Source organism: Neopelma chrysocephalum, unplaced genomic scaffold (genome assembly GCF_003984885.1).
Source record: "Neopelma chrysocephalum unplaced genomic scaffold, ASM398488v2 Primary Assembly neopelma1_73b, whole genome shotgun sequence".
Classification (NCBI taxonomy): domain Eukaryota; kingdom Metazoa; phylum Chordata; class Aves; order Passeriformes; family Pipridae; genus Neopelma; species Neopelma chrysocephalum.
Window position 1 is genome coordinate 835,804 of NW_020897734.1, and position 14,320 is coordinate 850,123.

General features: G+C 40.6%; 1 protein-coding gene across 8 annotated transcripts in view; it reads right to left on the bottom strand.

Moving 5' to 3' along the window:
• GRIA3 (glutamate ionotropic receptor AMPA type subunit 3) overlaps positions 1-14,320 on the bottom strand; it is a 144,990-nt gene that overhangs the window by 73,807 nt on the left and 56,863 nt on the right. For 7 of the 8 annotated variants that reach the window (XR_003534871.1, XM_027687238.1, XM_027687239.1 and 4 more), the window contains one exon: positions 8,516-8,703. Coding sequence is in view for 7 of the 8 variants with exons in the window: in XM_027687238.1 (XP_027543039.1) it covers positions 8,516-8,703 (188 nt within the window). In the remaining variant the exon portion in view is untranslated. Of the gene's footprint in view, positions 1-8,515; positions 8,704-10,125; positions 10,255-14,320 lie in introns of those variants that run through there. The other variant, XM_027687240.1, reaches the window with a different exon arrangement.

Here is a 14,320-nt window from a genome sequence, read left to right on the forward strand (position 1 = left end):
TGTAGTTCAACCAGCTCCAACCCCATGTAACATGGTCCCACCACAAAAACATCCTCATTTCCAACTTCGCATACGCTCTCTTTCCTAATGCTACCTCCTTGCTTCTCAGCAGCTGGGGATGCTCTCACTGTAGACCTGCAAGTCCATATCAGATATCAAAAACAGCACCATCAAAACCCAATTCCAGCTTAGCGTGCTTCACTAATTTTCACAACACCTAAAAAGTCACTTTCACAAAGACTGTTAATAACAGTAATTTCACATTTATTCTTAGTTTTCCAAACCTTCTGCAGGAGTCACAAATGCTTCATCACTGTCATACAGTTTGACAGTGGCTCCACATCATTAACAAGCAGTTCTTTAGCGGTCTTTGCATCGTGTGCCCAGTCCCTGCGACACAGGAGATATGGAACTGTCCCTTTTGGCTTTCAATACCATGAAACTGGTATTGACAATACACTTTAAACATTCCTAAGAGCACACCCTTGCAATCACAAACATAAACAATGCTCATTTCTTCTCTTCATATCCCACAGGGTACACAAAACTTCTCAGTCATGGCTGCTTAAAATATGAAAGGATGTATATCCGTGGGGGGCAGAGGGGAAGAAATTAGGTAAACCAAGTCACATCTTATAATTTAAAAAATACACAAATTTCCCATTTTCTCAATACTTCCCATTAGCATGCCAGAGTAAAATCCCATATTATTCCCCGGAATTGAACAACAGTCCTTGGAAAAAGAATTCTGCTTATATAAACCATTACTGCATGTCAGGATCACTTCAAACTATTATTTGGATATAACCCAGAAGTGTCGCAGTAATTCAGTCCCAATGCTCACATGAGAATCTTTTGGAAGGGGTTTTGTACTGCAGAGCACTGCCTTCAAGCAGACCAAAAATACTGAATAGTAGCCATTCTTTTTTTTTTCTCCTTTTAAGCATTTCCTTTCCTTTTCAAATGCCCTACAAAATTAAGAAAAAAAAGTCCATGCAACTTCCTCCAGGAAAAACAAGGCTATTTTTTCTTATATTTTTTTGTTATAAATGGCATTTTACTGTGACTGGAATTGCACTCTATTTGGGTTTTTCAATGCTTTGAAGGAGTCTGAAAGGTTTATTCTGCTTCACTATAAACAGCACTCTGTAATATTCCCCATATAAGTTGGTGCATAAACCATGAACTGAAAAAGATTACCAAGAGTTAATTTATTTTCACTAGATTTAGTTTATGTAGCAGAGGAGGCTGTTTTATTCATATCAAGTAATAAAGTCACAGCAATATTTTTCTTTTCTGATTCTTTACATGCATTCTCCCAGTACAGAATTACTTGGGGTATTTTTAAGAGTCTATGTATACTGTTGATAATTTTATCCATTACATGTTTTGGAAGAACAAGCTTCCAGTAGTACATACACCATTATACATGCACAGGTACAGCCACGGTGTGACACAAATAAATTTAATTTAGCAACATGGGATTTTCTTAATCCTGGGAACATTAACTTCTTCTAAAATTGTTATGCTGTTTTCCAGCTTACTGATTGGATACTGTGGGATAAGTTTATATTTGAGTTGATGACTTACAGGGCCTGATTCTTCATAAATTTAGCCCTGGCTGCCCCTAGTGGCTTTAATCTGATCCCCAGAGGCCAGTGGAATTGCACATGTAAGAAGGTGGGATAAGAGAGAGGAATCCTGCATGAATGTGTAATTACAAGCAGTGAGAGATGGGACTGGGATGGTACTTTGCCATAGAATGGCCTGATCCAAACCCATCTGTAGCCCAGAGCAAATGCACCATGGCTCTGGATCACACCTCCAGACCTCATGTTTAGGGACTTCTCCCTGCAAGATTGCAGCTATGAATTGCCAGGGTCTTGCATACTGCACCACCAGCATCTGGGCTAAAAAAGCCCAGGGGGGTGGCCCCACTTGGAAAATCTTGCTGTTTGAACTGCAGGGTAACAGTGCTCTACGAAATGCACCTGGGAACACCTTGGTGCATGAAGGACCCTAAAGACCCCTGTGGTTCTTTTCCTACCCCTGATACGTGATTCATATCACACTGAAGCCATTAATCCCAGCCTAGTCAGCTGTGAAAAAAAGACATACACTCTTGTGCAGCTTTTCTTTTACTGAGTTGGGACTTCTTCCCTTGTAAATGAACTGATGAGACACCAGAACTACCGCGCTGTCTCTGGTGATGTACAACGCCTGTTTTCACAGTGGTATTGTGCTATTACTATTCATTTTGATAGTGTGTTTCCTTCCTCTCCCTGCAGTTGGTTCATCTGAATTGTCGCCAAGATGGTTGGTTGCCTTGGAAACTAATTAAGGAAAGCCTTTGGTTAGAAGCAGAGTTTCAAGCACTAAACTATTTGAGAGACAGATGCAGAAATTAAGGTAATGTCTGCTAAGATGAAAGGGTTTATCCTTTATATGGAGAAGAAAGAACCACATTAAACGCCAGAACTGAAACAAAGCAACTTTTATACAACACTGATTTTTAAAACCTGGAAGAGATGAGTGAGCGAGGGATTTCAAAATCAGCCAGGGCTTTAGAAGAGGTGACAAAGATTCCCAGAGCTATTAGGGATGCAGAGATGGACAAACAGAGTGGGACAAAAAACTCAGGAGATCTCATGTTGAGCAAATTTTAACCAGCTCTCCCTTTCTCTCAAATACTCTGTGTCTTTAAAAGACTTCTTGTGAATGTTGCTTTTGAAAAATGCCTGTACAGCTAATGAAAGACCAAATCCTCTCCCCCCTCCCAGTCCAGGTACAGCATGAGAAGAATCAGTGTGTACATCTGCCTCTAAAACACATCAAAAGAGGGAGTGAGAGGTTTCCGCCAATGGCCCTCAGGCTCAACTTTTCTCCCGAGACTGTCAACAAGGGTAACACTTAGTGCCAGCTGCAGGAACAGCTCAGGCAGTGTGGACACAGCCTCAACAAGGAGTGGGACCCTCAGAGCACTTGCTCAGGGCAAACACAGGCACCATTTCTGTGCACTCAAAAGCTGCAAAGAAAGGTGAACTATGCAGCAAATTGTGCTTTTAAAGCTACCTATTAACTGAAGTTCAAAGCAAATACAGTCTCTGTATGAGCACATTGGCATCAATTTAAATATTATCTCCAGGATAACGTTCAGGATAATGGTTGATTCTACTTGGAGCAGTGTAACTGAGCAGAGATTCTGGTTCTCTGTACATTTCAGTGGCAATACAGAGGTTGCCATATAAAGATGACTGTAACTGCATAACTGCATACTAGAAATGTTGTGGTAAAAATATGCAAAACATTAAAAGCAGATGCATGTGTGCATTGGTGTGTGCATTTATAGCCCATGAATTATCATAAAACATAAAATGAGTAATTGCTACTATCACAGAAAAATAAAAACTCTAATGGTGACTTCAGGTTCATATGCCTCTGGCATAAGAAACCAGAGTTGCTTGGCAGTGATCTTTTACATTCAGCAGCTTCCACATTTACAGTGAGACATTCTTTGTATTAATTATTATTATTAACTGATCAGATACATTTAAAACAACGCTTTAATGTCTTTTGAACACTTTTAAGCTTTGTGTGCCATTACCTCAGTCATTCTGCAGTATGACTAATACTCTGTTAAATTCCTGTCATTTGGAACCTGTCTTGTTTTACGAAGTCTGGGTGATGGCTTTGGAGAGAGATTCCTATTTACAAGATAGAAATTCTCTCCTCAGGTATGTGTGAAATATGTGGGGCAGACTAACCCAAGATGTTACTTTTCCCTGCTTTACCAATCCATCTCCTGCCCTGTATGAGTTTCACAGCTGACAGGAGCAGGCCCTTCAAGGCAGACACAGCTGTCACTTTTGACATATACCCATTTTTTACTTACCCTTCCGCTGGCTACAGTCCTGAGAGTGACTGACCTAAGTACTTCCCCTTTCCTCCCCACATGACCATAGGGACTTGTGAGCTGCTGAAACTTTCTGGATGTGAAGGGAAAAAAGTGACCTTTCATTCTGCTTTAGATCCTGGTTTCAACAATACTCATGGGTACCTAATGAAGAAATGTCCTAAATTTTAAGTTTCTAGTTCATTGGAAATGTAAAAATGAACTGTACCAGTTTCAGAGTGATGTTACACAACACTGTACATAGCAGATACTCTCTTGGAGCCTCAGCTGAACCCCCTTCTCTGCTCTACACAGCTTCAGACAGAGGATAAAATCTGACTGACATGGCCATGGCACCAAGTCCTGGAGAAAGCGGCAGGGACGCACTGCTCTGGAGGGTGTGCTCTGTGATGTGCCACCTTCAGGTGACATGGCATTACTGGGGTTCAAAAGTAAAGCAGAAGCTACAGCTACTCATTGCTCTGCTCCTGCTTTAAGCATCCCACTGTGTTTGTAGGCAGTTATATTTTAAATTGCTGCAGAGAACACAGGCAAACCCCCACCAGACAGTTTATAATTGAACATTTAAAGCAAGAAGTTTACGTGATAGCGGTGTTGATTTTTTTCAATTACGTTTTTCCTTATTTCTTGTTATTTTTAATGACTACTGGTCAACTGAATACTACAGTTTTGTGTTTATTCTTACGACACCCTCAGTGTGAAAGCTGTTGTGCAGTGAGCACACTCCTCTGAGATCTGAGCAGCTCTGCAGAGAGATGCAGCTGTGGCTGTACTGAGAACCTGCACACCATCTTCCTAATCTCAAAATTTCAGACTCGAAGGTCAAGTCACAGTTGGTGCTTGCACGGGACAGAGTTCAGTCAATCAGATTATCCTTCATAATCCTACAGATGCTTCATTTTAAGTCGTCTTTGACAGTCTGGCTGTCATTGTAAAACTTTGGGGACTGCATTCTCTACTGTAATATTGCTTCTGCTTTGTGAGATGCCTTCACTCAATACAGATATTTCCTTGGAGCCTAACCTTTATGACTATGTTTGGAGATAGTGTCCTTTTGATAAAAGCATGCAGTCTCTGGAACAAACAGGTCTTTTGTAAAGTTTCACCATTTTGATCCTGAATGGAGTTTCTCCCTCCTCATTTTCCCTCAGGAGATTTTCTTCTAAATGGACATAAAGCCATTCTAGTCTGAAATACAGCTTATTATCCTGGGAATAAGAAAAACATATTTCTTAACTCAAAAACATGTCTCTAAATACACGGTTGAACAGGCTAAAGCTTACTGTTACTTCTCAGAAGAAAATGTTCTTCTGTTTATGTGAACAAAATTTTGTATCTATCTGTGAAAGAATACAGAATATTTTAGCATCAAGGGACAAGAAGTGTGGGGAGCTTATGAATTTTGCATGACATAAGTGTTGCTATCTGTATGCTTGAGAGGCCACTAGATGATTAAATTGGATATAGTTTTGTTGCACAAGGAAGGATACAGATCCACATGCTCAGTGGTTATAGAACTATAGGGTAAGTGAACAAACAGATGGTAACTTACAGAATAACTATTAATCCCTCTGCTTCCCCTTACTCTGCAACTGAAGAGATCTGAGCAGGGTTTCCACCTCTAGAACAAAATATAAGGCCCATCACAAAATCTTCTGAATGGGGAATGAAAACAGATGTGGCTGCAGAGTGAAATTTGGCACAAAACAGGTTACTCAGGCAGAGTAGGAGCTGAGGTGCCCTCTTTCCCATACCTTATATTTACAACTGGGAAAGGTCAGGTACTAGACAGCTCTGAAGAGAGAAATATTTCATGTGATGGGTTACAGATCTTGGAAACATAGGAACATACAGATTTAGCATCTGTACTAAAGGCCTATGGAATACTCAAGGTCACTGACTCACGTGTCTGTACATTGCTGGAGGAAGGTACAGAATATTCCAGAACGACCTGGAATCTCTGAAGAAAATCCTCAGATGTGTAATTGTCTTTAGATAAACCTGAACTTTTCTTGGAAGAGAGGTATACCCTGGTCTGAACTGGTTGAAAAAAGCATCAAAGGAAGAGAACTGCACACACTGACCAGCCTGATACAGGAAAAGAGGTCACTCCTGTTTAACCCAAGCACTAACACAGAGCCATGATACATGGTTTCTGGAGCAGAGAACTGACAGGTTTGCTGAATGGCCTGGCCAAGAGCCCAAAAGTCTGATAGCAAACTCAGTGCGTGTATAGACTGCTCAGTGGTTTACAGTCTGTTTATTTCTGCTATGACTTTTGTTCTTGGATAAGTTCTATTGAAGCCTCTGAAATTCAGGGTCACTGGCAAATGCTGCTGTTGTCCCAGAGACAATGTAATGACAGGTGTCACACAGTCCCAGTGACCATGTAAACACCCTCTCGGGAGGGAGGCATCACTCCCAGGTGATGTGAGGGTTGACCTTTAAAGATGTGCTCCTGGGAGGCCAAAAAAGGAAGAGAAAAAGGGTGTTCAGATGTTACTGCCTCTCAGCTGAGTAGACTTTCTAGACTCCACACATAGCACCACAGAACTGACTTTTTAAACTGCAATAAACTGCTAGATTTGAAATATGCAAATCCAGATTTATCTCTCCCCTCAATGGTATGCTATCAGCAAACACAATTGGCTAAAAAAAAGACAACTCTCCACTCCCTTGAGCAAGCTGGATGGATGGATTTAAGTACCACACATATGTGTGAAAACTTTTAACTACTTTATGAGAAGATAACAAAGTAAGCAGAGGAGATGGAATGAAAAGCCTAAAACCAATAATTGTTCAGCTATCAAGCTAGGGCCTGCCATTACTGATTTTCTCTGCAGAAACTTAAGTTACTGCTTTTCAGTATGCAAGGAAAAAACCTCTGGAAATTGTTAACAGAAGATATTTTTAGCATCAGAGGCACCAGTGTGTACCATAGAATTTGGGGAAGCCTGGAGGCCCCAGTAGCAACTTTTTACTTACTCAGATGCTAATCACATTGATAGAAAGCTGAATCATCTATTTAATAAAATTACAACTTCACTGGAGTTAAATTTAGAATAGTTGCAGAAGAAAAGAGTCCCCAGTTTTTTGCTATATGTTTGCTTGGTATAGAGCTTTCATTTCAGGCACTGGAGAGGTTTGATTATTTTTTTTCTCTCGCACTATAGAAGGGAAAGAGAGAACAAATGTAAATGGAGTTAGATCAAACAAAAGGCCTGTTTCTCAGCAGAGAGTGGGCCCTCATGTAAGCTTGGCTCAGGATTGCTCTCCTACAGCATTTTCAGAAGAGTGGGCTGTGGGTAGGTGTTTTGCATCTTTTGCAGAAGAAGAGATGTTTCTTACATTTTACAGTATGAATGTCCCTAAAGAGAGCACTCACCATATTGCCTAAAAATACAGTGTAAAATGCAGTGCTGTGTATTAATATCACAACCGTACCAGTTGCCAGAGTTACAGACCAGCATCACCTTGTGCTGTGTTCTCTTGAGCATCTCTTTCCTTTCTCTGTAAGCAGCAGCTCTGGCATCTGGCTGCCCTCACAGACTGACCCTCAGTGATACACCTCAAGGCTTGACAGGAACTGAATATTTTGAGAAGGAACTCAATGAATATATTTTTTGTATTTCCCAGGGTTTATTACAGTGAGGTCAGTTTGTTGGTAGTTTACAATATAACATTTCTAAGAGATATGCTAATGCTTCATGAAATTTAAATGTTACTTTTGATCTATTCCATAATATAAACCCACAGTTAAATTTATGAAGTAGCAATAATCAGAGGGTTTTTCAGTCCTAATGTAAGTGAATTCCCACATGCCTACGAATAACCAAGCAGCATGGATTTGGTTCCACACCAACACCAGCTCTGCTGTGAGCCGAGGCACCTATGCTGTGTCCACTCCCAATGATTTGTATCTGTTACTACACCTCTTCAAGCACATTGCACAGCACAACCAGTGGCACAGGCATTCTGGGTAGCCCACTGGGATGGCCAGAGGGTATGGCCATTCCTCTGGGGCAAAGGAAACACTGGGAAGGTCACGCAAGAGCAAAACAGTCACTTCAAATGCATCTTCCCCCTCGCAATTTAGGCCTGTCAACAGCACTGGCTGTGCAGAGGGAAGGGCTTTATGTACCAAAAAGTGCTAATGTGTCATTTGGACTACCAGCTCAATTTTTCATTAGCAGTATTTTCTTTCGGGAATTCTTTAGGATGATTCTATGATACTGCAGTGGCTTTTTATTTCTTGTTTCATGTTCCACTTAACAAACTGCACCTGCCTTGCAATCCCTACAAGCAGCCTCGATGCCAATAATGTTACTCTGGCAGCTGAGGTTTTAGGTTCTCAACCTACTTAAAAATAATTCATTATTAACATCTGAGAAAAAATATCATAGAGACATTTTGTGGTAGGTTACACGTAAGTGCTGCCACCAACCATGAGCATCACTGTGGCATTTTAATTTTACTAGGTAACTGGGCAGCTGTTGGGACTCACATCTCAATGGACACTTAATTAATTTCTAGAAATAGACAGTTCTGGGAATATTAACTATGTCTGTCACAGAGAGATCACAATTTCTGAAAAGCATATACCTGTTCCAAAATGGTGTTGATTCTGTCTACTTCACAGTCAATTAAGTATCTTTTTTCTTGTCGTCTGTCCATCTCCTCTATAATTCTTCTGAACTCTTGAACATCCTTTATGCTTCCTACAGATCTGGCTGTCACTTGCCAGTTGTTCTGTACTGCTGCTTCCATAATCGCCTGAAGAATAGAAAATCCTGTGGGGAAAGAGACAATGCAACCACTTAAAAAGAGAACAAACATAAAACCTATTTTGAATGTTTGACAAAGGGCTCACAAAAACTTGCATCATCTAAAGGGACACAGAATAGCTGAGAGCCTGGAAGTGCTTCATTACTTGAGAAAGCAACAGTGTAGGGACCAGTTTCTTCTTTCAGCGATGCCGCTGGCAAAGTCACTGACTTCAGCAGAATTGCTTGGTGGTATATTACTGCAAGGCGTATCAGAATCTGTCCAATATATCATATTATGATCCTCTCAGGGATGTTTATGGTCGTGCTGGGGTCTGTGCCAGCTGAGAATAGGAGCCTGCAGCCATTACTTGGGCAAAAGTCCATCAGCTTGAGGAGTGGGACAGAAGAGGTGATTTGCAGACTGCAGCAATGGGTCATTAACTGGCAGAGATCCAAGCACTGCACAAGAATGCCAATTAAGTCATTGTACCGGTCATTGGAGCCACAACCACAGGAGAATATTTTACTGATACTCCCTTTGATTTCAAAAAATGTTTTTAAATATGGAGTCTAACAGCACTAACCAGCCTTTCAATGCTTTCATTAAGGTAATATCAACTCATTTAGCATCCTCAAAAAGAGAGAAACAGCACAGGATGACCAAAGACTGCACAGTGGGAAATTATACAGGCAAGTAGCATTTCATTTCTTGTGAACAGCTGTGCCTCAGCAACAGGCAGAACTCAAGTCAAGCCCCTAAGTGAACAGCAGTGGAACTGGGAATGGAATCTCCTTCAAGTCATGCTATGTAGGAGTTATCAGACATTGATATGCAACCCTTTATTATAGTATGTAGATGGGAATTTGGTGCATTACCTGTTTTGATTCAGGAAATTTAATTTTGTGCATAGTTCTAATAATTTCAATTCTGAGCAGATGCCAATCAAAGAGAGAGGTCACCTACTTCAAGCACACAGTGGTTTTCAGTGGAGTTTTATTGTTCAGAAGCACATCCATGTAGCTGTTTCTGTCCAGACAATTTATTTACAAAACTTTCAGTCCAATTATTTAGTCATACTGTGGATTTCTTACCCACAGCCAGATTTGAAAAGCCTACACGCAGGCACATAAACACAGAGGATCAACAACTCACTAATTGTGCTCTGTGACAACCAGTTCCCTACACTTCTGAAACTGAAAGGAGTTTGAGCTACAGAGGAGCAACACATTCACTGCTGTAAATTACACCAAGAGCTGTTCTGAACTCAGACACCCTTGCTGGGGTACAGCAATAACAGAGAACTTGTGCTGCCTTCTGATCTTCCGTAGCCTGCTGTAAATCTGTAGTGGCTGTTTGAAGCCAGAGGAGCTGCATCATTACCTCATTACAGACACAAACAAGGAAAGAGTGATTTTCTGGATTGCAATTAGATTATTATAATTCACCTTGTGACTTCCTTAAGTCTCACTCAAATGCCCTCACTTTCCCCATGCAGCCTCCTTGATTCTTAATGCTTTCCTTTGTATGAATGCACTTTACTATCCCATGAAAGGTGGTGACAATTAATATGTACGTTTGTTTAGAATTCTTTCTGACATCTTCTTTCCTTTGAGACTATTGAAAGAGAGGCATTTACATATGTATAGTACAATGAACTCAGTCTTCCTTAACATCATATTTTACAAAACTGGTTGTGATGTCTGTGACAGCATTGTGATTCCACTACATGTAGGAGGAAGATCTAAGCCTAAGATACTTTGTTGGTTGCAAATGAGGAATTTTTATGTGGGAACTTAAAAACCACTAATGGGGATTTACAAATGCTTTGTGTACAAAGATATGCTTTTTAAAAAAATATGATTCCACTAGGTAATAAATATTTACAACTTTGTTTCATCATTCATATAATGTCTAAGCATGAACCTTGAGCTTGCTGTAAACAACAAACAGTCCGTAAGTCCAATTTTTTTTACTCCAAATTGAACAAATTGGTTCAACATATTATTAAAAAATGACACTTTAGCTCTATTTTTTGCTATGACATGTACAAAAGTCATGAACTGTCTCAAGGAAAGAAGGAAAATGAACACGCTGGAGTGCAGATGCTATCGGTTGACTGACATGCTCCCTGTTTCAGATACCACTGAGTCAGAACTCGCTTTGTCAAACCTTGAATATCGCAGAAGAAAGTTAGGCAATTTTCCTAATTTTGTGTAATTACATGTTTATGTGGGTGTGAGTGTGTGTGTATTTTTGTATGTGTGTGTATTAGTCAGTGGTTATCATTTCAAGAGAAAGAAGAGCGATGTTACTCAGCAGCCTTTCTCCTATACATGAAAATACAGTTACAGTAAACTTAGTGTGAAAAGTTTCAGAGCCTCATAATTTCTGTGTTCTCCACCTCCTGTTTCTTGTTACATCAAGTCTTTACAGTCACAGTCCCCTCTACCCTTGCCAGTTCTTGAAATTCTCCCTGTGGTCACTGTCTGTGCTGTGCCAGCTCCTGTCTCTCAGGCCCTCTCCCTCTCCCATCCTTGCTTTGAGAAGAACCATTTGCCTTTCCTGTGGCAGCTTGTTAGGCCAGTCCTCTGATGACCTTTACAGAGCCCATTCTCCTTGCTTTACAAAAGCCTGGTTCCAACCTCCTGCTTTCAGGAAGGCAGCATTCACATCCTCGCTGTTCCCAGCCTTCAGTGCCATTTACTGCACTTTACATCGTTACCCATTACGTGTCATTTCTGTAAACAACATGTTCCAGGCTCCAGCTGTACTTTACCATTAAAAGAGCTGTTACATAAGCGGTGTGATTGTTTCAATAAAAGGACCATTTTATCTTCAAATGTGAACTTTCCTTTCTCCTTAGCATAACAATGCAAGCTGTGCCAGTTCAGGAGCACTGCCTGGGTAATGAACGGGGAAATTATTTTCCCTGTTTTGCACATGTTGGTGACCAGGTCTGTACACTGACCTTTTCCACACCCTGCACTCAGTGCACACACCCTGTGAATGCTTCACAAGAGATGCTCTCCCCTGGAGGTGTGGAACTCTTATAGGTACCTCTCATCTCATTCTCCCTAAAGGAGACCAGCCAGCCATGGCCACTATCTCCAGTCTGTAGTCCTTCTTTGGTCTGCATCAGACCTACTCTGAAAGACTAAGAATCGATAATTCATCACAGGTCTGTGAAGAAGTCATGCAGGAAAGGTTTTCATTGATACTCTTGCCAGTTTATACTACTTCAATCAATAAAGCCAAAAAATATTAGTTAAGACAAGAAAAACTGTCATCCTTCTAGAAGATGACAGCAATGAGATCACCCCAAAACCAGTTCATAATACCATCACTAAAATTCAGAGTTGCTCATCCTGTAGTCATTAACACCAATACAGACAAGAGAAAAAAATTATTTAGATTCCAATCTGATCTTTCAACCTCTATTTTTTAGTCATACCTTGGATGTGAAAAAGCAGTAGGATGAAAGGCATGCATTTTTGTGAATGCACTGCTTCTGAGGCTGGCTCACTTGATAGCACCACATCCTTTCACTGCACTAATACTGTTATTAGCAAGCTGGTGTTAAAGATTTAAAAATGGTCTGGTCACACAATGGTTGTGTCCATACCTGCCAGGTCATGTAACAGACCCATATTATGTTTTGGTCCCTTTTATCCATGTACTGGGGAGGAGTTGCTCCTGTGATCTTTGAATGCAATCTCACAAGTCAATCTGATCTGCACTAAAGGCTTAGAGGATCCTGGCCTTAATATTCAAATTGTCATTGTCTGTCTTATTCTTAAAATATCAATGATTTAAAAGTGCTAACCCTCACCTAAACAGCCTTCAAAATGACTGGGCTGAAGGTAGATATAGTAATAAAACTAGAACAAAACAAGTGCCCAGTTTGCCTCTCAGTAAGCTGAAGAAATATTTTGAATTTTGCTGAATGAAGCTTGCAAAGAAGGAAAATATTTCACATAAATTTCCCTCAAAGCAGGGAGAATATTATTTGTTGCAATGCTATCTCTGTACTTTAAACAACCCAGACGGAATTACATTCTAAGCAGTCCTCCCTGCAGCTGGGCTAAGACACATATTCACCCAGCAGCTTCCTACTTCTACCAGGGAAGCAAAGCCTGTACCTTAGTTTTTCCAATCGTTCCTTTGATACAAGCATCTCTCAGCTGACCCCACTAACAAAAGTGAAGAGAATATTTCACTCTTTTGCATCTCTGAAAGCTCACGAAACTTCTCCCATATCCACGTAGGCAAAATTCACCTCAGCAATTTGCTCAGCCACATGAAATTCTATGTACTACATCATTGAACTTACTGTTGTTTAAATAACAGCAGTCATTAATGTGACACGACTAAGCCACCACACTGGAACATCTGTAGTGTCACATGAGCCCCACAGTTGGCACCAAAGTACCTACTGAGAAGAAATTACCACTTATGTAAATCACTCTTTTCCTGAATGTCCTCGCTAAGATCTCGGACCTTAGCCTCCCACAGAAATGAAAGAGCTTGCAGTCCCTCTTCCTTTTGCCTTGCTGAGTACCAAAGATCTATGAGGGGTGTATTTTCCTGACACGCAGCATGTTTGCGCCAACTGAATGAACATCAGCTCTGATCTGAATACTTGTGTTTTGAACTATGTATCTGGGACATGATACAAAGATCTATGCTTCTGGTCCATGAGTGAACTTCAGGGATTTAAGTGTGGAGCTGTGTTTGACAAGGGCACAATGAACTCACCAAAAAAGGAGGTCATCCAGGCAAGTGATTCCCCAAGACAAATACAAATTCTATGACACCAGCTTACATTTCAAGTGTACTAGAGGTCTGTAAGTTGAGATACACTTGGATATTCTGTGTGTTTGGCACTGAGCCTGGCACTAATTTGAAAGCAAACAGATCAACACATAAGGCGTGAGTAAAAAAACAAGTGGCCAACCCCAAACCCTCCCCATCATTCAAAATCCAAACATGTCCATGAGGCAAACATGCTTCCCATAACCTACATCTGCTTAACAACTCCATAGCAGGGGAAGAAACAAGGAACAAGCTACTGACTGAGTCACCAGGAAGCGATGCAGCAAATCACAAGTACCCTGGAGTGCTCTTTCAGTCTAACACACTGAAGTTCAAATTATTAAATAAAAGTAGAATAAGTGTATTCCATTTGGTTTTGACCTGATCACTTCTAGTTGGTAACTAACACGTAAATCTTTACACTCCACTACTCTGGTAGCAGACAAGTAGCAAACACATTTCTACACCAAGAAGCAAACACACTCTAACACTATTTTTTTCCTTCTGCTTTTTCTGTTCTGTAAACCTCTAGTTTCCCCTGCACACACATTACAGTATTGCAACTTGTCATCCATAAACAGAGAAATATACACAAATAGATATGTCAGCTTGGTTGAGTGAATGTGAACTTGCCTGGCTCTAAAGGAGAATTTACAGGAACCATCTGGTTTGTATTTGCTTAGGATGGGATACAGCTAAACCTGCAGGAATTCAGAGCTGCTGAATTTAAGTAAAATACCTTTTCTTCCCCCCCCCCCCCAAGTGGCTCTTTCTGAATCCATTTCACCTTGATCTCTTCTTTCATAACAACCTTGCATCTAATTCACC